Source organism: Syngnathoides biaculeatus, chromosome 9 (assembly GCF_019802595.1).
Source record: "Syngnathoides biaculeatus isolate LvHL_M chromosome 9, ASM1980259v1, whole genome shotgun sequence".
Lineage (NCBI taxonomy): Eukaryota > Metazoa > Chordata > Actinopteri > Syngnathiformes > Syngnathidae > Syngnathoides > Syngnathoides biaculeatus.
Window position 1 is genome coordinate 10,499,076 of NC_084648.1, and position 22,965 is coordinate 10,522,040.

The 22,965-nt window shown below is 44.3% G+C and overlaps 1 protein-coding gene across 4 annotated transcripts; it reads right to left on the reverse strand.

Moving 5' to 3' along the window:
- Positions 1-3,545: 3,545 nt before the first annotated feature.
- Positions 3,546-20,662, reverse strand: LOC133505934 (E3 ubiquitin-protein ligase RBBP6-like). Of its 4 annotated transcripts, XM_061829502.1 has the most exons (21): positions 19,599-20,662; positions 19,295-19,474; positions 17,147-17,246; positions 17,023-17,062; positions 15,465-15,506; positions 15,233-15,321; positions 15,031-15,127; positions 14,795-14,937; positions 14,541-14,713; positions 13,121-13,224; positions 12,660-13,042; positions 12,518-12,584; positions 11,722-11,779; positions 11,563-11,620; positions 10,907-11,236; positions 10,251-10,346; positions 8,241-9,807; positions 6,728-7,683; positions 6,570-6,640; positions 5,395-5,476; positions 3,546-5,226 (listed from the first exon to the last, which is right to left on the reverse strand). In XM_061829502.1, the coding sequence occupies exons 2-21, from the start codon at positions 19,458-19,460 to the stop codon at positions 4,371-4,373; spliced, it is 5,478 nt and encodes a 1,825-aa protein (XP_061685486.1). In that variant the 5' UTR covers positions 19,461-19,474; positions 19,599-20,662; the 3' UTR covers positions 3,546-4,370. The 4 variants fall into 4 exon arrangements, with proteins under 4 accessions (XP_061685486.1, XP_061685488.1, XP_061685487.1 ...); XM_061829504.1 differs by having other exon boundaries at positions 3,547-5,226; positions 14,795-14,931; positions 19,295-20,661; XM_061829503.1 differs by having other exon boundaries at positions 3,547-5,226; positions 6,570-6,637; positions 19,295-20,661.
- Positions 20,663-22,965: the final 2,303 nt, after the last annotated feature.

A 22,965-nucleotide genomic window follows, 5' to 3' on the forward strand; every position in this document is an offset into this window, starting at 1 on the left:
GACAGAGGGATAGAGATGGGAAGGATGTGCAGCAGGTCAGGGTGATTAAGGATAGAGATGGAAATGTGTTGACTGGTGCCGGTAGTGTACTAAATAGATGGAAAGAATACTTTGAGAAGTTGATGAATGAAGAAAATGAGAGAGAAGGAAGAGTTGAAGAGGCAAGAGTGAAGGACCAGGAAGTGGAAATGATTACTAAGGGGGAAGTCAGAAAGGCACTACAAAGGATGAAAAATGGAAAGGCAGTTGGTCCTGATGACATATCGGTAGAGGTATGGAAGCAATTTGGAGAGATGGCTGTGGAGTTTTTGACCAACTTATTCAACAGAATACTAGCGGGCGAAAAGATGCCTGAAGAATGGCGGAAAAGTTTTCTAGTTCCCATTTTTAAGAACAAAGGGGATGTTCAGAGCTGTGGGAACTATAGAGGAATAAAGTTGATGAGCCACACAATGAAGTTATGGGAAAGAGTAGTGGAGGCTAGACTCAGGACAGAAGTAAGTATCTGCGAGCAAGAGTATGGGCTCATGCCTAGGAAGAGTACCACAGATGCATTATTTGCTTGAGGATGCTCGTGGAAAAGTACAGAGAAGGTCAGAAGGAGCTACATTGTGTCTTTGTAGACCTAGAGAAAGCCTATGACAGAGTACCAAGAGAGGAACTGTGGTACTGCATGCGTAAGTCTGGTGTGGCAGAGAAGTATGTTAAAATAGTACAGGACATGTATGATGGCAGCAGAACAATGGTGAGGTGTGCCTTAGGTGTGACAGAGGAATTTAAGGTGGAGGTGGGACTGCATCAGGGATCAGCTCTGAGCCCCTTCCTGTTTGCAGTGGTAATGGATAGGCTGACAGATGAGGTTAGACTGGAATCCCCTTGGACCATGATGTTCGGAAGAGATAGCGAGGGTGGACGACTTCAAATACTTGGGGTCAACAATACAGAGCAATGGAGAGTGTGGTCAGGAAGTGAAGAAACGGGTCCAAGCAGGTTGGAACAGCTGGCGAAAGGTGTCTGGTGTGTTATGTGACAGAAGAGTGTCTGCTAGGATTAAGGGCAAAGTTTACAAAACAGTGGTGAGGCCGGCCATGATGTACGGATTAGAGACAGTGGCACTGAAGAAACAACAGGAAGCTGAACTGGAGGTGGCAGAAATGAAGATGTTGAGGTTCTCGCTCGGAGTGACCAGGTTGGATAGGATTAGAAATGAGCTCATTAGAGGGACAGCCAAAGCTGGATGTTTTGGAGACAAGATTCGAGAGAGCAGACTTCGATGGTTTGGACATGTTCAGAGGCGAGAGAGTGAGTATATTGGTAGAAGGATGCTGAGGATGGAGCTCCCAGGCAAAAGAGCGAGAGGAAGACCAAAGAGAAGGTTTATGGATGTGGTGAGGGAAGACATGAGGGCAGTTGGGGTTACAGAGGAAGATGCACGAGATAGGCTAAGATGGCAAAAGATGACACGCTGTGGCGACCCCTAACGGGACAAGCCGAAAGGAAAAGAAGAAGATATCGGGGGGGGGGTTCCTGTACCCAATACCCCCAAAGCAGCCCCTGCGAGGCTCCCCGACGGACACAGTCATTCTCCAAGTCCACAAAACACGTAAGATGGTTGGGCAAACTCCTGTGCACCCTCAAGGACCCTGCTGAGGGTGGAGACCTGGTCCGCTGTTGTACGCCAAGGATGAAAACCACACTGGTCCTCCTGAATCTGAGATTCGACTTCCCGAAGGCCCCGCCTCTCCAAAATTCCTGAATAGACCTTACCTGGGAGGGTGAGGGGTGTGATCCCCCTACAGTTAGAGGAGGACCAGCACCCCAGTTTGCCCATCCATAGGCACTATCCCTGATGTCCTTGCGATGTTGCAGAGGCGTGTCAACCAGGACAGCCCAGCAACATCCAGAACCTTTAGGAACTCCCGGGGGACCGCATCCACCCGGGGACGTGCCACCAAGGAGCTTTTTAACTCGGTGAACTCAACCTCGGAGAACCCGGACTGTGCGTCGTCATGGGAAATCAGTGGAATTGAGGAGATCTCCAAAGTATTCTTTCCACAGACTGACGTCCTGATTTGAGGTCACCAGCGCCCCAAACCCACTAGTCTTGACGGTGCACTGCTTCATCATCCTGAAACGCCGGATGGTGGACCACCATTTCTTCGAAGCTGCCAGGGAGTCTTTCCCGATGACCTCAACACTCTTCCCACGCACGTTTTTGCTTCAGCGACCCCAAAAGCTGGATTCCAGTTGGCCAGCCAGAACCGATCAGCTGTCGCAAGAGTCCACGCACTAAAACGGCCCGATAGGACTCTGTCTTCAGCTGGACGGCATCTCTTACCCTTCGTGTCCACCAACGGGTTTTGGCATTGCCGCCACGACGGGCACCAACACCCTCACGGCCACAGCTCCGGTCAGCCGCCTTAGCGCTGGAAACGCGGAACATAGTCCACTTGGACTTTGTCCCCCGCTTCGCCACTAACATAAGCAAATTTCTATCAGAGGTCGGAGTACAAATTCTCTCTTCTGACAGCGGATTCTACCAGACGTTCCCACCAGACCCTCACAAACGTTTTCATCAGTCCATCTGAGATGAGCCAGTCCTGAGACACCAGCGTCCTTTCTAGGTGCTGCTGATATAACACTGAAAGAGTCCCGATTTAAGATCTGTGGACGCGGTGACAACCTGTGAACTCACGATGGTTTTCTCAAGTGTTCCTAAACCTACATGGAAACATCCTTTACACAGTAATGTCATTTGTTAACGCGGTGCTGCCTGAGCGATCGAAGGTCGGGGTATTCGATGTTGCCTTTCAGCCTTGAATCTTACGCGCAGATTTCTCAAGATTCTTTGAAATTTTTTTATTTATTTTTAATATGTATGTAGATGGTGAAATCCCTAAATTATTCACATTTGTAAATTTAAAGATGTTCTGAAAGTGCTGGGATTATTTTCTCGTGAAAATGTTGAACCTCACTCCAACCTTGCTTGTGAATAATTGAGCCTTTTGGGAATGCTTTCACACAAAATGACTTGTTTCCAATTTTTTTCCTTCTCATTTACAGGCATTAAATTCTAAATAATAGGGGGTAAAAAAAATAAACCCAATGTTCATCAGTTTAAACATGAAATATCTAGTCTTTGTATTCAACTGAATACAAGTCGAAAGGATTCCCACGTTCATTGAAATTGGGTATTTCCGCATTACCCTTTTTTTTTTTTTTTAACCTGGAGGCTGTTCAGTCCCCCAAAATGTTTGCATTTAATGTTTTTGTACAATATTAGAGGCAACAGAAGGAAGGCATTTTTCAATTAACCCATTCATGGGCAGGGTGGCAATTTTTTGCCTTATTGAGATAAAAGTCTCCCAACAGGCCACAATCAAGGAAATAACACTTCCTTTTTGTTTATGGTTAAGTTATATGATAACTTTACTAATTTATAATCTCGTCTCAAAAATGGGACGTTGCCCACGAATGGGTTAGGATTAAATTTCGTCCAGGTTCAGACAACACACTGAATGTTCAATAAAAACAAAGCCTTTTTTGAGTCAAAACATTTTTTATTTAAAAAAAAAAAAGAAACAAGAAACAGGAACAAGTCATGAGTAAGACTCCTGTTTCCGTCCACTCGCACAATCAAACTTGGAACAAAAACCTACTTTGAATGACTGCTTTTTCCTCTGCATCCAGTGTTGCGTGACTCCACAACAGATTTGTTTACCTTCCGAGCCTACGAACGCTCACGCGTCTATCTAATAAGTGCAACAATACCAAATGTAAAATGACGCCACGATCGCTCCAATTCATATTGCGAAAAGACGCCCTCCAATGTAGGGCAATCAAAGTGTGACCAAGAATATTTACAGGGAAACGGTATTGATTCATAACCTGGAGAAGGAAGGAAAAAAATGCTGAAACATTGGATCGCCATGAAAGTGTGACTAAGAATATTTACAGGTCAATGGCATTAATGCGCGAGATCCATCACAGGGAAGAGACCAAGTTCCTCGCGAGGGAGGGAGGGAGGGAGGGGACCAAGACTTCCTGGTTTTATGTACAGTGAACTAACAGGCTGCGACATGAAACTCCTGCGTATCCCTGAGTAAATCGAGTTCCAAAGTGGCCTCAAGGTTGGGGACCTGGCTTCTGGCCCTTCCTTCAGCGTTTGTCATCATTCGAGTTCCCAGTGACGCCAAAGTTTTGGACATATAGGTTGAATTCCCGGCTCTTTCATCATCAGCCTCGACGTCCTCTCGTCCTAGCTCTTCTGATTTCCAACTGTTATCGTGGAGAGGCCTGGGTTTTAGCTGCTCAACCTCAGCTTTGACTTCATCTGTCTGTCATTTTCCTCTTTTGGTTTCCAGGCGGCATCAAGGTTTGGAGATCTCCGCGGCAGCTACGGCCTGCGGCTCTTCCTTCTCAGGCTTGGCCTCCTCGGTGTCCTTGTCTTTGCTTTTCTTGTGTTTCTTCTTCTTGTGTTTATGCTTGTGCTCCTTGTGCTCACCGACCTCCTTCTCCCCTACTTTGTGCTTCTTATGCTTCTTGTGTTTCTTGTGCTTCTTGTGTTTCTTTTTCTTCTTCTTGTCACCCACGCCGGCGGCGCCGGTCGAGGCAGAGGCGGGGGAGTCACTGCGATTGCTGTTGGAGCGCTGGCTGGTCGTGGGGCTGCTGTCCGAGGCCTCGTCACCCTCGCTGTAGTCCGGCACAAAGGCGGCCTCGTCCGTCTCGCGGCCCAGGTCCGAGCAAAGGCGCTGCCTCCTGGGCTCGGGGCAGCTAAGGTTCTTCTCCTCCTTCCCGGGTGAACCTCGCTCCTTCCCTTCTCTTACCTCTGCTTTTGACCCCCTTTCCCCCCTAGTTGCCTTCTTCTCCTCTCGGATAATCTTGACTTTGGTGGGTTTGCTGGTCTTGCTTTCGTCCTTGGGCACCTTCTTTTTCTCCTCCTTGGCCACAGGCTTCTTGTCAGCCCTCATTGGCTCAGTCTTCTTCGGGATAGGTGACGGCTCTTTGAGAGTCTCTTGAGGAGCCGCTACCGCTGCAGCCAACTGCTGCTGCTCCTCCTCCTCCTCCTCGTCATCTTCCCGCTCCCACTTGGAGCGAGGAGGCGCTTGAATGAGGAGCTCCTCCCCAACGTTTTGGGGGCCAGACTGAGTCGTTGGCTCCAAAGTTTCCGAAGAGTCCCTGTTCTTCTCTTCCGTTCCAGTGTTCAGCTTGGGCTCCTGGGCGGGTCTACCAAATGAATGTATGCAGTGAACGAAAGACAAAGGCAGAAAGTAAGAAAAAGAAAAAGACAAAAGGAAAAATGAAAATAAAAACAAAATGATGGAAAATTTAAAAAGACAGAAAATGCTGAAAACTTAAGTTGAGGCTCTTAAATACACCGCATCAACCTCTTACCTGGCGGTGCCGGCAGGCTGGCTGGCTAAGACCTTGCGACTGATCTTGGGTTTGGGCTTCGTTTTTGTCTCTCCATCTTTCCCTACAAAGAGAAAATCCAAAACTGTAAATATATATTAAAAAATAATTTTTGAAGAATTCTATCATTTTCCAAGATCAATTTCCTATACGGCTAGATATATTAAACAGATTCCCGATTTCTCAATTGTTCAGTCAAATAATGCTCAATGTTCCAAACAGGGAACTTGTTGAACAATTCCATATTCCCAAATTTCACAAAATCCAACTCAAAATACACCTGCCAAACGATTCACAGAAGTCCAAATATTCATCCTTCCCAAAATCCAACATTTGGAAAAGGGGGTAAAAAAATAAATGCACCCAAGTCCCCCCTTACCTTTAATTTAGAATGATTTTTCAAATTTCAATTGAATAAGTGTAATTTCGTCGCTTGGTGATGGCTTTGGCCATGCAGTAGAGCAGAGGTGTTAAACTTTTTTTGTCACGGGCCACATTGGCATTCCAGTTTCCCTCAGAAGACCGTTATGACTGAAAACATAAAATTCTTTAGCTGCCTCATCATATTTCCACATGGAACTTATAAACTACTTTTGGAATCGGGAATCAAGGGTAATGGGTTTTTCAACTATTGTTTGGTAACACAACAATGCTTGCAGTACCTCAATTTTATGATTTATAATGTAGTAATTTTGGTACGGATTCAAACAAAAATCATGGAAGGGAATACAAAATATGCCCACGCGGCGGGCCGATTCAGGCCCCTGGGCCTTGAGTTTGACACCTGCAGTACAGGGAAGTCGTGGTGGCTCATTTGGCCCTTCAAAAGAGCCCACCACGCAGAAGCGGGTTGTCAACAGTTCATCTTTGGGTATGTTGACAAACGCGCACGATAGACATAATACACCCGCTCACCATTTCACATTGGCAGAATCAGCTTTAATGGCCAAGTATGTAATAACACAAAAGGAGTTTTTCTCTGGCAGTCGGAGCCGCCCTGGTGGGACAAATCCCCACTTCCACACTTTTAGGATTAGATTTTAGGACCACAAACCTCCTATCTTGGAAGTCCTGCAGTTCACACTTGGTCCAGATCCAGTGTTATCCAGACAAAACAAAAAGTCATATGATGTTGACACATGGCCTTGTTGACTCACCTTCTTTGGGAGTGGGGTCAGGTTTCTTCCCGGTGGATGCAGTCTTCGCAGGTCTCTCCTTGGAAACACTACTGGGAAGATGAAAAAAGGAATAAAAAAGGTGCTAGAAAAAAAAAAAAAAAAAAAAGAGTCAAGACACGATACTTTGCAAGACCCACCGATCTGATTTTGCAACTTTCTCCGTGGTCTCCTTGGAGGAATTGCTCGACTTCTCTTGGTTGGTTCCCTGCTTTTTGCTGACGGCCGATTTCTCCGCGATGGTCATTTTGTCCAAGCAAACAGATCTGCTGGCTGCGCTTCCGGAGTTTTTACGGTCCGTCTTCTGTGATTTTTCGCCTACATCAGCATCTTTCACTGCCGAGACCTTCTTTGAGCTTGATCCAGAGACTCTGTCGCGCTCTCTCTCTGATGCCGAAGTCCTGTCCCTGTCAGATCCCGAAGTTTTTTCTCGATCTCGGTCAGAACTAGCGGCCTTTTCCCTCTCTCTATCTGTGGCTTTCGCACGATCTTTGTCTGAACTCGATGCTTTTGCACGATCACGGTCTGAAGTCTTTTCTCTGTCTCTGTTCGAAGCTTTCGCCCAATCTCTGTCGGAACCCTTTTCCCGATCGGAACCCTTTTCCCGATCGGAACCCTTTTCCCGATCTCTGTCTCTGTCTGAACCCCTTTCCCGATCTCTGTCAGAGCCTGTGGTTCTTTCCCGATTTCTGTCAGACCCCAAAGTTTTTTCCTGATCTCTGTCCGATCCCAAAGGTTTTTCCCGGTCTCTGTCAGAGCGCAAGGGTTTTTCCCGCCCCCGATCTGAACCTCTTTCCCGCTCTCTGTCTATTCTCCAGTTACTTTCCCGCTCTCTGTCTAATCCTGAATTCCGGTCAGCGTCTTTGTCAGACACCGAGGATTTCTCCGCAGCTTTTTCTCTTGAGATCCCCCCGTCAGAGGAAGAAAAACGCTCCTTTGCGTCAACGGCTTCAGAATTACTGCTGGGTCTGTCCGCATCTGGATTGTTGGCAGCACCAAATCGGTCCGCGGTGGTCTTGTCAGAGTCCGAGGTGGGGTTGTCTTTTTTGACATGGTCTCTGCTCAGAGGGATGCTTCTCTGGGTCACTGGCTTCACCTGGATAGACAGAACAAACATTACTTGATAGGTTTATGCTTCATTTGGACATAAAATTAATTTTCTACTAGCTTACAAGTAATGGATCACTTGCTGCACAGTGCACCATGATTCTCACAGGCCAAGTTGTCAATTATACACGGATCTTGGTTAACATAACTTATTTCAGCATGTATCATTATTAAAAAAAAAAAAAAAAAAGCCATACGATATGTATCATCAGTCATATGTGACTGCATGAATGTCGTGGCACAATGCTGCATCTCACAGGTCAGTCCTGGTACTACAACAGACATGGAAATACATGTGGTGTGCCTTCTTCCATGTCACATGAACTACACAACAAACAGCTGTTGGTATGCCAATTTTTTTCTGTGATCACTGAGTGGGGTTTGTATCATTGAAAATTGAACTATGTGCCACTTGATTATACTTAACCATTTAAATGACATTAGAATCTACATTTTGCCTACATGCTTCTCGGCTGAACCAAACTCAAGCAACGAAGGGGTGATTGTGTGGATGCCGTTTCTCGGGTGTATTGCAGTAAGACCCACCGGCAAGTCCATGAGCGGTCTGATGGGGCCTCTGTCTTTGTCCGCCCAGACAATCTCGCGGCCCACAAGCACGGGAAGAAGACCAGGTCTGTCAGGCGTGTGTGAGAATCTCGGGAGTGGCAACTGATGGGAGTCGTGGAGGTGCGGGAAGACCTCAACGCCAATCCCGGGTCCATCCAGTCTCCGGAGTTTTCCGGGCGGGGAGCCTAGCAAGGAGCGGCCCTCCTCACCCAGCCGCAAAGGAGGTCGGTGGAGGTAGGGAAGCACTTGTTGGTGGGGTAAGGGGATGAGGCCGCCGCCATGTGGGGGCTCTCTTCGCACTCGGTTGTCATTGCCAGGCCGGAGGCTTTCGTGGAGAGATGGATGTGGTAGAGGTAGGCCTGGGGTGAACAATGGGGGGGTCTTTAGGAGGGGTGGCCTCACAGAACAGCTTTTAGACTTTTCCTTTTTTGGAGCTATTGAGTTGTGGGATTCTTCAGGTTTGGCTTTGGTGGTTTTTGATGTTTTAGCAGCGACAGTAGAAGAGGGCTCTTTCTTTTTGGTCACAACAGACTCACCAGTCTTCTTCTTCACTTTGTCATTTTTCACTTTGGAAGCATCAGTCTTTGCTTTAGGTTTTACTTTCTGAGCCTTCTCTTTCTTTCCCTTGTCAGTCTTAGACACGGGCTTGACCGAGGCTTTTGCGGGTGCTGTGGTAATTTTGGAGGCAGGAGCCTTGGAACTGGCAGTAGATGATGCTGGCTTGGAGGCGATGGGGGACGTTTTGTTTGGCGATAGGATGTCATCCATGGGTTCATCTCTGACGGGCGTGGCGTCACCCCTGTCTACAGAGTGATGCGATTGCTCCCCATCCTCGCCGGCTCGCCTCTTTTTGACTTTCTTGGTTTTCAGGAGCTTGACATTTGTCTTAGATGATGAAGGATTGTGAGTTGGTGGCACTTTCTCATCTCTACATCTTCTCCCTCTGGCTTGAGGGGAGTACTCCCTGTGCAAGGGGGATACCCGTTCCCGCTCTCGTTCCCTCTCCCTGCTACCGCGTCCCCGATGATAGATCACCTGGTGTTGGTTCTCACAGTCTTTGTAATACTTGTTGTACCATTCTCTATACTCGCGCTCCCATTGCCGGTAGCTATCCCGTTCCCAGCGTTCGTGACTGCCGGGGCTGAGAGTCTTTAGATCATAAGGTGGTAATTCACGAGGTGGAGGCTTCCGTCCACCTGGGCTGCGGTTCCGGAAACCGCCAGGGGAGCGGGAATGAGACCTGGACCGGAACGAGGATGCCCCTTCGCCGCCTTCCCAAGTGGCACCACGGAATGAAGGCGGCGAACCAGAGCGACGGTACCCATATGACCTCGAGCGGGAGCGGGACCGGGACCTTGAGCGGGAGCGTCCATAGCTGCGTCCATTGCGTCGGGAGTAAGGTGAACGGGGATACGGCCGCCCGTGGGAGCGTGAACGTGACCGCGACCGACTTGGGGTGTATGAGTAAGACCTTGATCTGGATCTGGACCTGGAGCGAGAGCGAGTGTAAGAGCGGCTGACTGGAGAGCGGCTATATGATCGAGACCTGTTTAGGAAGGAGAGAAAGAACGCAAAATGAGTACAAGTTGATGTTTTACTGACAACACATTTGTGCTGCAGGATATTAGCCAATTTTACTTAATTGTAATTATTTTACCACAAATACGGTATCTTTGTTCATCTATCCCAGCGATGTACAGTGACAGGTACATGTATGCATTTAAATGCTCTTCCACAACATGGGAGAAAGCCATTTACACAGCAGAATAACTGTGTTCCAAGTAATTGGGTCCAGATTTAACACGGACTAGGTACTTCAGGAATTACACAGCAACATACACAACGTTTCAGTCCGTGCATATGTTTTGTGACGTATACATGTGGTGGTCTGCTAAGATTTTTCTTATGTAGAATGCGTATTGCTACTTACTACTACTGTTTTGACGGTTTGGGACAAAATGTGTTGAAGCAATGACAAAATTTGGTTACCTAGAATACGAAGGTCTCTGTCTCTTTGGCGCATTTCGGTACTTCATCAGCTCTTTGTGGAAGTCTTTTGTGAACTCGTCAAGTTTGGATGTGATGCTGTAAAACAAAAAGGTCGCATTTATTACACGGTGGGGCAGCTGGAAAATATTGGCCTCACAGTTTGGAGGACCCAGGTTCAATCCAAACCCGCCTGTGTGGAGTTTTCATGTTCTCCCCGTGCCTGCGTGGGTTTTTTCCGGGCACTCCGGTTTCCTCCCACATCCAAAAAACATGCAACATTAATTGGACACTCTAAATTCCTGCTCGGTGTGATTGTGAGTGCGGCTGTTTGTTTCTCTGTGCCCACGGATTGGCTGGCATCCAGTTCAGTTCGCCTAATGCCAATTGAAAGCTGGGATAGGCTCCACCACTCCTGCGACCTTTGTGAGGACAAGCGGCCAAGAAAATGGATGGATGGATAAATTGTACAAATCTGTACCTTATCAGTGTCACATGAACAGCAAATGAACAGGGTTTCAAATTAGGGTTCAGATTTTTAACTAGGCTAAATTTTCAAATCAGGGCTTCAAACTCAGGTTAATTTTTTTAAGATTTCAAACTAGGATTATGGTTTGTATAAAATTCCTTGGATTATTCCAAGGAGTTCAACTACTCACTTGTCTTGCCGGTGGTGCCGCTGCCTGTAGAAGTCTTCTTTGGAGAGAGAGGGCTGACTGAGGGAGGCGGGCAGGGTAAGTAGAGGGGGCTGGCCGCTGGGAGCTCCCCAGGGAGGGTTGACGCCTGGCGGCCCAGGGCCGAAAATGGGCTGAGGGTGGTAACCCAACGTCGGCGGTGGAAGGAGGCCAGGGCCTGTGGGGTACAAGGGAGGGTATGCCTGCGGTGGGGGCGGGTAGAGAGAGGGCGACACGTACAGGGAAGGTGTGGAAAGAGGGAGTTGGGCCGTCTGGAGGTGGGTGGAAGAGGGCTCGCCTCTGCTCCTGTAGGACCTGAAATTTAAAAAAATGATTTTATTTTGTTTTGAGAGATATATAGTACGAACATATCCTAAGGCTGACCGGCAATGTATTTGTGTACGGTGTGTAGCCGTGTGGCTCGAGCATGTGTCTGTTACCACAGTAATGAAAAATGAAAACATGTAGTGTAAATCTTAATAACAATGCATCACCAGTTTTTAGGCAACTACAATCATCGTTAAGAGTTTCGCATTGACCAAATATGACCACCAGACTACTCAAGCCAAAATATTTTTGATTACATTTTTTACATTTTAGTCTTGAGTTCATGACACCTGTGCCTTTTAGTGTGTCCTCACCTTTCCCAATGTCTCCCTCCCCTGTCCCTGTGAGGTTGGTGGGGCCGGGAATGGGGACCTAAAGAGAGCAAAACACACAATTGGTCATTTGATCATAATGTTTTTTTTTTTTTAAATTACAATCACAAAATATCCTTGAATGTGGTGAATGGTTATTACCTGACAGAAGAGGCTGCCTCGAGGCCGAAGGTGCACTGATGAGAGGCAAATTGTAAGCCTGCGTAAAATAAATGTTGAAACAAAAACGGATTTTTTTTTAAGCTGACCTTTTACAGCATGGTTCATTCAACAATTTACTTTTTTTTAATGTACTTGAATGTATGTTAAAAAATGCACAATGTGCTGTCATAAGTTTGCTCCCTGTAACTAGTTTCACCCACTGGTGCAAACTGACTAAGTAATTACTAGAGTGCTTTGGCCCAAACATATTTTTGGGTGGGTTGCTTAGAAAAAAATGTTTTGCCACTAGTGCTGGTTACAGCACTGAGACAAAATTACTCAACAAAATTCCTCAAGTATTGAGGGCTATAACTATTTTTTAAGAGCAGTTTAGGTTACATTTTGCTCTCCACAACGGTTTCACCAATCTGTGTATCATGCACCTATGGCCTGCCACAATTTTAGAACCCACTAGAAAAAAATACATCTTGACATCAGTTTCACCAAATGATGTGAAATTCTGTGAACATGTTTGTTCCAAAAGAACGCAGGACAAAGTCTGAAGAACACACCAAAAAGACAGCAAGTCTGTAATTTTGGAGTCATGTTGACCATTTTTGAGGTTCCTTCAAAGACAAATTTGCCCAACTCGGTTTGTTCGATTGCTGCCATATTTGAAGCAAGTATACTAGACAAATGGACAAGACTGAATTCCAAAAAGTGAATATTTGTCCCTGCCCAGTCTAAATATGACCTAAAGTTTTAATGAGAGATTTCTTATAATCAAAACAATCACCTGTGATCTGCTTTCTGTATTTTTAGTTGGGCCTTGCATCACAATGGGTGCAGGGGGTTCCGCATCACTATCACACAAAAAAGCATGATAAATTAACACTGCAGATTTGTTGTCGGTTTTGGGGCTAGTCTGTTGAACTCACCCTGGCGGTGGTGGCTCATCCTGATTGACGGCGACCCGAGGAGAACCGTGATCAACGACCGGCGGCGGAACTGGCGAAGCTTCTTTCCTTTCCTCAGTGACATCAGAGTGATGGGGCGGCGATGGCGTAGGGGTGGGAGTGTTAGTGGCAGGAGGGGCCGCGGGTGGGGTATGATCCTGAGGGGTAGCCACACTAGTGGTAGCAGGAGCGTGAGGAAGAACAGGAGGTGGTGGGTGGGAGATGTTGGCCACCAAGGGGTCCTGCTGCCTAGACTGCAGAGGCCGATTGAGAAGGTGAGGCCGTGGAGGAGGAGGAGCTGAAGGTTGGATTTGTTTCCGCCCGTGTTTCGTGTAGCCGGTCTCATTCTTGAAGTTGTTCACAGCCTGCGTGGCAAAATATGAAAACTCAAATCTAACTGTAAAAGGACAACAACTTATAAAAACGTGTTTGACAAAGGGTACCTGTCGAAGGAACTTGTTGGCAATGAGATTGTCAGGCGAAACATCGGATTGTTTGCATGTGAAGCAAATATGTTCCTCAGAATCCAACAAGGTTGTTCGGATACCTGGAGATGGAAAAAAAAAATAAAACAGGGTAATGTTCCGATCTGGACCATGTCTAACTAAACTGGTTACATTCACTTACTTTCCGGATGACAATCTGCTACTTTTTCAGGCCCTGTAAAGCCTGCAGCATATTTAACGATGCGGCTAGAATATATGTGTGTGTAAATTTTTCATTTTATTTTTTTTGTCGCTAGAGGCTATGAGTTTAAAAGTATAAGAAAAAATTGTTCGAACAAACAGGTTAAAACGTGGCCATTCTCAACAATGCACTAAGGTTTGGGCATGTGCAGATGGATGAGGAGGACGCTTTACTTTCACCGCACGTAGAAGAAGAATAAACCTGAATTGTACATAGAAGAAGAATCTACCTCAATTCCCAGTAGAAAAAGAAAGCTACCTTTAGCCTGTGTAGAAGACTGCACAAGTTTTTGGTGCCCTCGCTTAAACCAGGACTGTGCACGACAATCACCAAGCAAAATGCAGATTTTTCACATTAATTTAAAAAGCTTTAACAGAAATTGGAAAAATGCAAAGATAATCCAGTGTTTTTTTTTTTTTTTTAATGCGTGGAGCAGCATTAAAGGAACTAATAACGGATTAAATGCCTGGCCGGCTACATGAGGAGGAACAGCACAACTTCAGTGATAACTCAAGATAAAAATGACTGAGAGGGACAGAGATTGAAATGACGTGAGACTTTCTGAGGCTGTTCAACTCTGATACTTTAGGGGTTTCAGTGAATATGAGGAGGACGAATAAAAATGACTTTTCTGTTACGTTTGAGCCGTTTTACAGATCTGCTACAGTTACTGTTTGGAAACAAGGTTGTAAAAGAACATTTACAAAATGTTTGAATTATCTAATTTCACAACGTACTAGTGCATACAGAATGGGCCAGGAATCTATGACACCTGGCTCTTTTGGTGGTTGTGTATGGCTTTACAGACCCCCCATAACGTACAATGTTTGGTTACATGAATAATGGATGGAAGTCTCAAAGGCTGCATGAAGTTTCATTTAATGACGTATGAAACAGACGACTAAGCCATCAGCAAAGGAGTCGCATTAATGGTAAAACGTACTTTTGTCATCATTGGTTAGCAACATTATAATGTTATTTAAATGAATTTTGAGACTTATTGTACTTTTAAAATGTTGGTATTACATAAAATGCATGAATACACCATTTTGAAGATTCACAATTGTAAACGGCATTCAGTAGTGCATCTACTGACACTTTTCGGAATCACTTCACCTCTGGCAGAGGTCGGCATTTCCGCTCGAACAAATTGTAGTTCACTCGTTTGATACTCACATTCGTCACAGTAACTGTTCCCGCAGCACGGAATGACAACAGCATCCGTCATCAGATCGTTACAGATGGGGCACAGCAGCTCGTCGGGAATGGGATCGGATTCATCCTCAGAGGACGACTGCTCGTGTGGAACAAACGGCGGGCGCTCCTTCTTCCCCTGCGCGTACGCCTCCCTACAGCGAGAGAGACATTTACTCATCAAGGGTCAAAGATTCTTCAGGGACACGGTGATTGTAGACGGACTTTAAACGTACGCGTCTATGGCCGGTATGGCGTATTCTCCCGTGCTGGTCAACATGGCTCCTTTGGTGCCAGGCTCCGCTTTGACCATGAAACTCTGAGGAATCCCCTTGCTGGTTCTCACCTGCTTGGGAGCCTCCACACTCTTATCCTGGACCTAAGAACATGCAGTATTTATTCGAGACAACCACACTCATACACACACGCAAGATATGAATAAATACTTAAACGAATAAAAATCAATCATTACCAGTAGCATTGGGCATTGTCGAATGTAGTGACCAGTTTTTCCGCATCGGAAACAGAGGTAGTGAGCCGGCGGGGGTCCGACTGCCTTCTTGGAGTAACTACAGAAAAAATGTCCAAGTGTCACTTTTAATCCAGTCGTGCCACCTACAACACAAAATACGCAGGGATCTGGCCAAACAGGTTTAAAGTGAGGGCATACTAACTGAATAGGGTCATATTCGTGGTTGGACTGAGTCATCATGGCTTTAATCTTGTCCTCCTCGGATGCATTTGCATCAACCAGATTAGCGGTCTAGAAAAAAAAAAACCCCAGACAACAAAACAGTCGAGATTAAAACTAAAAGGAGGGAAAAGTGTGGATGTATTAGCGGTCCAAAATGTTTCATATAAAAAAGATATGCGCCATCTTCGAGAACGAGTCAACATAAACTCTACCTTGGTGAGCTGGGCGAGAGACATAGACGGTGAGGAGTCGGTCTGCGGGAGAATCAGAATACAAGACATTCAAAGTATTACAACACAATCTCAGATATCCTGGATTGTGGCCAGTCCCTCACAGACGCAACGCCGGAGTGATGAAATCTCATATCTGTCACTTTTTTTTTTCATAAACTAAGTAACAAAAGTAAAAAAATTAACAAAACTCTTACTGAAGACTTTATAGCAGTAGACAAATCGTTAAAAACATGAACTGGGTATACATTGCGCTGACGTAACTAGGTTGACCATTACGAATTTTGTCACGCATACAATTAGCTGTCGAAGACTGGTCATACAGTAAAACAGAACACGATTCATAATTCCAACCAACGCAATGACTACCTAGAAGATTTCCATATTAAGGGAGGCTTTGTTTTGCACAGTAGCATTTTGAAAATACTGGCTCAACATCGTTATTTGGTTTATTAGTCAGTAGCAGCTTGAACAATTCAGATTTGCGTTGGTATCCTTAAAAAAAAAAAAAAAAAACATACTTTAAACTGCGACCTGTCGACTACCACCGAGGCTGCTTAAAATAGTCACCTTGCCAGGCAACTAACAAAAAAGACAATTTTTCATTCGTAAAGGAGGCATTTTCATATGATTAAAAAAAAAAAGGAAAAAACTAACAAAAAAAAGTAGCCGGCTGTTTGGATTGTAAACTGGGTATTTGTGGAGGGAACACACAGGGAATGTGGTGCAAAAGCGGTTCTGACATGCAGAACTCGCTTGAAAACCTTTATTGACAGGCTTCTACAGCTTACAGGACAACTACACCAGCAATAACCATTGACGTGCCACTCAAACGGTGCTGGAAATTTTTTCTTTTTTTTTTAAACTCCCTACGCTCGTCTGTACGTCTTGTGTGTGCACTATCAAAGATGTGACCCTTAAAGTGTGCTTTATGTGTAGTCCATAAAACAAGACATCTTGTACATGAGGAATCAGCTGACAAATGTGACTGAATTACATTAAGAGCGTAATCAAAACGTTTCAATCGGCAAAAAAAAAAATATGAAAAAGATCAAAGAAATCACTTAAGATTCCCCACACACCCCATTCAGTCAGGAATTACATTTAATCACAGCCACGCTTCTCTGCATTGATTGCTTGCAAACCACATGTTATTTTCACAGAAAATACAGTGACATTATCATATGACATTATCATTAGGTGACAAATATTTGCCCGGGCGAAAGCGGGCTACAAAAGCCATTTTCAATATGAAACACAAGTCAGGATAGTGCATACTCCCTTTCAAACTAGCAAGCACAGTACATCAGTAAATAACTGCTTGACTTGCCGTAGACAACGAACAATTTAAGCCCTTAAGACGCCCTCCCACTCCCCAAGAGAGACAGCCAATCACATGTAGAACTGTCAACAGAAATAAACATGACGCAACTAACAGCATCTTGTTACGAAGGAAGAGGGTAGAGGAGTGAGAGGAGGCATGAGTGTTGTTTTTTTTTTGGGTGTGTTTGCTGTTTTTTTGCTCGTTTTTGTTACATACGGGTCTTGATGATCCCGCGACAGACGTGTCAGAACGATCTCTGCGGGGACAAAGAGATGAGGTATCCATAAATAACCACAGCTTTGATCATCAAACGAAATTATAAAAATAGTAATTGACGTACACAATGAACGTCCTGCCAGCCGGTTTGACGCCACCGATTGGTGTTCTACGGACAATCACCGATGAGTGCTTGGGGATGTGGGCTTCATCGTCAGTATATTCTAGAAAAAAGACATCATGTAAAAATGTAAAACATTCAAAAATGTTCGTGTTACTCGGAAGAGAAAGTTCACTTAACCATATGGCCTCAATAAGTAATTTAATTTAACAAACTTTAAGCCCATTTCATAAGCATGATCAGAATCGGGCAATCATTGGCATTTTTTGGTGATCAGCTGACAGGTTTTAATGTCATAATTACATTTAACAAACTTTACGCCCATTTCATAAGAATGATCAGAATCGGCCAATAGCTGGCATTTTATGGTGATTGGCTGACATGTTGTTTTAATGTCATATTTGGCCAATCTAATCATTGACACACTGCAAAAATCATTTACGCTGGGCCGCGGTCGTGCGCAGTATATTTGGGTCCAAAACTTACATTCAGCAATATACATATAAAATTTTTTTGTGCGTTTTGACATAGTAGTGTAAATATCTCTCAACAAATTTAGTTATTAAAAACAAAAACAAAAAACAGCAATATGGGGGAGAGAACACAGATGAGACAACGAAATAATGTGCAGTTCAGACTTCAAGACAAATTTGCTTTCACGATTGTCCAATCTCAGGCTACTGCAATAAAATCTTGTATTCCGATACACCGCATCATGTTTTGTATTTTTTTAAACGATTGGTGGGCTTTATCTCGTCAACTCAAATGCGAATAAAATCGTTACCACGGCAATGACAACATACGTGAATCGCACAGAGTATGTTAGAAGAAAGTGGTGCAAAAACGTGTTGATGGTGACCACAGTTTTAAAACAGGAGAGGACGTTCATATAAGGCTTGCTTGAGGTTTGTTCACGTACTTTTAATACGATATGGCTCACAAGCCATCAAGAAAGCGTTACATAGTGCTCGCGCTCCTGGTTATTTGTAAACATGCTGCCGTTCTGTTGAACACGATCAGACGAGAAGGAAATCACAACCTTTTTGGAGCAAAGGGACATCCTGATACTTTTCAATTGAAAAAATCTCTGGGCACAACAACAAACAACAATGTCACAAAAAGTAGATACATTAATCACTGTATGTACTTACTGCCATCTGGTAGAAGACCACTAATTTTGTTCTGTCTCTATGCCTCACCATCATAAAAATATACATAACATACATACGTACACAATCACATAAAATAAATAAACAGGACATTTTAATAGACTCATTGCTACATCTTGTGATCGGTTAGTTTTTTTTTTTTTTAAACCCGCTTATAGGCCACAAAAATACTGATTGTGTTAAGCTTAATTTAACAACCGAGCAATATGACTGCTTCCAGCCAAAATAGTCAAGTTCATGCAAAATTCGTGTACATCTGTCCTTTGCTTGTGTCCTCTTAAGACATTTAATTCCCATCAAGTTAGGACGTTGTGCAAAACACAGATTAAAATAGAACTCAATTATTCCCAAACTATTTTCAAATTGTATTCAATTGAATATATTACAAAGATATTTGATCTACGAACTGATCAGTTTTGTTTCTTTGCATCAAATCTAGTTGATCATTTACAATTTGATGCCCATGACACATTTCATTAAACCAGAGACTGTCACTGTTACATCACCTTTCCTAACACAACACCAATGGTTTGGAAACTGAGGACTCTCATTGAAGCATTGTAGGTAGAATCTGTATCAATTTTCTCATGTGTTCAACAGTCTGGTGTCTCCGTTGTCATATTTTAGGCTTCATACATTTTCAACAGGAGACTGGTCTTGACTGCTGGCAGGCCAGTCTAGTCGCAAAATTACATTGCTTGGATGTTACAAAACCTGGATCTATCAGCATAATTAGTGCCAGTACCACTAGTACTTTTGAAACATACTATTTCAATTAACAAAATGACAAATGTGAACAAAAAGGCTTCTTACTCTTGACACATCCCGATTCACAGACAAACCACCAGTGTCGTCCCAAATACTGACATGGTTAAGTATTAGTTCACGAGAACCCAATATCCAAAAAGGCTAGCATCAGTATGAGCCCTGTTCTGATATCGCTTATTATATAAATTAGTATAGTAGTGGAATCGGTGGTTACCTTCTCGCGTCTGCGCGTTGGTGATCTGCAGGTCGCAGTCTGTGGCCTTGAGGCGCTCCCTGGACATGATCTGCCGCTTGAGCTCACTTAGCGTGATGTGCAGCCCATCGAACGTGACCGTGTTGTAGTCCAGTTTGGAGGAGAACTTGTAGTGAACACACGACATTTTGCCACACTTTTCTTTTATAACAAGGGTTGGGGAGGAAGAGGGTTGGGGGACGGGTGGAATAGACACAGGCTTTGGGTAACCAAAAACAAACAAAATAATAAACAGCGTCAACACTCAAATCACAGGAGGCCAAACCTGGTAACTTTTTAATACGTCAAATTGGGCTTGAGACACTGGACAAAAAAAAAGGAAAATGGAGGCCGAGTCAATGACGCAGAGTCCTTGTTTAATCCCAACGCAAGAGATGAAAGGCCATGTGCCTTTTTGTCAAGTCCTCTCGAGTCCAAAACCAAAGCGACACACACAAGCCCCCCGAAAATACAAGCAAGGGGGTGGTCCAAGGAGGTCCGAGCTCGCTTCTACCGAGAGAGCGGCGTTCTATCGATGGCCACGTCCGCCACCGGTAGTCCTTTTGCGGCAGAATAGGAAAGAAAGCGAGGGCAGGCCGCTGAGTTAGCAGCTAATGTTGCTAACGACAGTCCAGCCAGTTGCGGTTGTGCGGTGGGGAAATTCCCCACGCCTCAGTTCGTCACAAAACAGTCCACAGAACGAGTCCACGGGATTTATGTCAACGCCAAGTACCCCCCATCGCCGAGACGACAATAATTTACTAATAAATGCAGAGAAAGACGAAAACCGAAAAAACGAATGGTGCCGAGCTAACAAGCTATGGGCAATGATATGACTCCGCTACCCGCGTAACGGTGCCTTTTTCCTCTCCGGGTCCATCGGGGTGCGCTCCTTCTCCTCCACGGCGCGAGGAGGACAAAAAGGTGTAAAAAGAAAAAAAAAAGATAGTCTCCTTGTAGAAATCACACGACGGCGAGGCAGGCAAGCGATTTCTACGCCTCAGTTTCATCAAAATGGCGTCGGGCGGAAGCAGCGGTAGTGTAAAGAGTAACAAACACATGACGATCAGATGGGAACACTCGTTGTTATTCCGTTTTCGTCCGACAAGATCCGTGACGTTACGTTCAACCAATTTTCCCGAACGTTACCTTTTTGGTTGATACCAAACCATTTGATATCAATGCAGCACATTTTGAGGAAAAGTCATATTTTTCCCTGCAAACGGTTATTCCCAGTTCCCTTGCTGTTGTTGTACAGCATTGAGTGTAACCGTATGCAACACGATATGCCGGCATCCTTGTTCTTGCATCCCATTCATATGGACTGGGCAGAGGACGTAGAATAAAAACTGGACTACGCACACGCCCCTTTCACGTGGTCAATCCCCGGTCAGGGCAAACATTGCTTTGGGTACTATTTCACGTGAAAGTTGAAGTCATTTGACATCCTTACAATTTTACACTGTGAAACATAATAACATCGTATTTAATTGGGATACGTTTATCTTTTTCTTTTTTTTTTTTGCACTGTTGGTAGTCGCAAAGAAGTAACTTTTCACCCGGAAGTTTGTTTCATCTTAACCGTCGTAATTAATTATCATAATTAGTTATTATATATTTATTCCATCGTTTTCCATAACAATGTGTGTATGTTTACCATACTTTTTGCCCTGACAAGAAGTCAGAGCCTGTTAACCATGGAGGAACCAATGATGTTCGCAGACTGCGCAGTCCAGTTTTTATTCTACGTCATTGGTCAATAATAATCACTGTCAGTTTCCTCACAGTTTAGACAGTTTTGGCAAGACATGCACTAGAAACATTTCATCGACAAAACTCTCAGAAAAGAGAGTAATTCATTTGCCTGACATATTTGTGCAAACTACAGTTTCCTTCATCAGAGAACATTTCGCATGTGTTCAGTATCCTAGTGGCCGAAATAATGAATTAAAACTAGCAATTTGCTATCAGGGTAGCATGGCCGTAAGTCTGAGGATTATACGGTGATGGAGCTAATTTGTGCATATTTTACTAACGGCCGCAAGGGGGCACTCAAGCGGAAAAGGAGACCGGTGGAATATATGTGCCGAGGAAGTGACTTTTACCGGTATGTTTTTATTTTATTTTTTATTACCTGCCCTCTTAGCGCTGTACTAGCATTAGCGCTGTGCTAGCGGGTTGCTGCAGAGTCTCCGTGATTTTTACTGGTATGTTTTTTTTTTTTAACTCGCTCTATTAGCACTGCGCTAGCGTTAGCACCGCACTAGTGTGTTGCTCCTGTGTTACTGCAGTGTCTCAGTGATTTTTACCGGTATGTTTTTTTCAACAGTCTCTGTGCTGTGCTAGCATGTTGCTGCTGTGTTACTGCTGCGTCTCAGTGATATAGGTATGTTTTTTTTTTTTTTTTAAACAGGCCCTTTTAGTGCTGTGCTACCGTGTTGCTACTGTGTAGCTGCTGCGTTTTTTTTTTTTTTTTTTTTTAACATCCCTGTTCATTAAGCCAACCCAAGGTATTAAAACTTTGAAAACGCTTTATGTGTACAGTCTTTCTTTGTAAGTATCTCAAAGTGGGTATTGTTGGAGGATGTTTTTTTTTTTCCTCCGCGTGTTCGTTTCATTTCGGGTAGTGAGAATGTTGGTTATCCAAATAAAGGCTGGAGACGATGAACAGTTTCTTCGAAGTTTTTTTTTACTTACAGAATATTCCGGGCACTTATGAGTTACAGACAATGGCTGTAGAGAGCAGATCACAGGTGCGACGGTACAGAGAAAGCACACATCCTTTATCTTGTCGGAAGGGCGGACCATGGGTAGTATCAAACCTGTGGCATGACATCTGGACTTTCCACTTAGACAAAGGGTTTCTGTCTCAACCCATTCTAGCTAGCAACGGATTTTTACAAAGTGTCCAGTCTGCAGTTCAGCAAGGTTAGCCTATGTGCAGAGATGCAGATATTGACTCAAGGACAAATCTGGCTACAGAGGAGGGCCCCACTGAGGACATGAGGAAATGATGCAGTCATGACGAAATATGGGCTTAAGACACACTTCAGTTTCAATGTGGGCACTTGCAGCTTTTACACGGGTGCGGCTTATGTATGTACCAAATACTGGTTGAGGCTTATAAGCAGGTGTGCTCTGTAGGCCGGAAATCACGGTAGTTGCTAGCTCATGCTTCGCTAGTAGTACCAGTTGCACACAGATGTCAGTGCACAATTTAGCATGATACTCATTGTACAAGTAGCATGCAGATGTCAAGTAGTGCAGTTTTGCCTCACAAGTAGTTGCCCAACTACTTTACCAAAGTTGTCCTACTAGTCAGTAAAGTTAAAGTGTGTGCTAGTACATGGGCCAAGTATTGGGAATTTACCACAGTACTAGTATGAAATAAGTTTATTTTAATCAGAATGAACCGAAAATGTATTTTCCCCAAGTATTGTATAAATATGCTGTATGTTTGCCATGATCTCTATCTTATATTCGTGGTGCGCAACCCCCCGAACCCCCGCAGAATAAAAGGTGAGACCTGACACAGTTTATAATTGCCTATATTAATGTGTAAATATACCACTAAACACATTTATCATTTCAGAGTGATCTTTCAACATATCCTCTAAATAAATCATTTGCAGTTGAGTTTTTTTTTTTAATAA

Coding starts and splice junctions, on each gene's coding strand:
- LOC133505934 (XM_061829502.1), bottom strand. CDS start 19,460: ATGTCGTGTGTTCACTACAAGTTCTCCTCCAAACTGGACTACAACACG. Junction 15,322..15,464: donor CTCTCGCCCAGCTCACCAAG/GTAGAGTTTATG, acceptor TTTTTTTTCTAG/ACCGCTAATCTGGTTGATGC. Junction 5,227..5,394: donor CAGCCTGCCGGCACCGCCAG/GTAAGAGGTTGA, acceptor TTCATTTGGTAG/ACCCGCCCAGGAGCCCAAGC.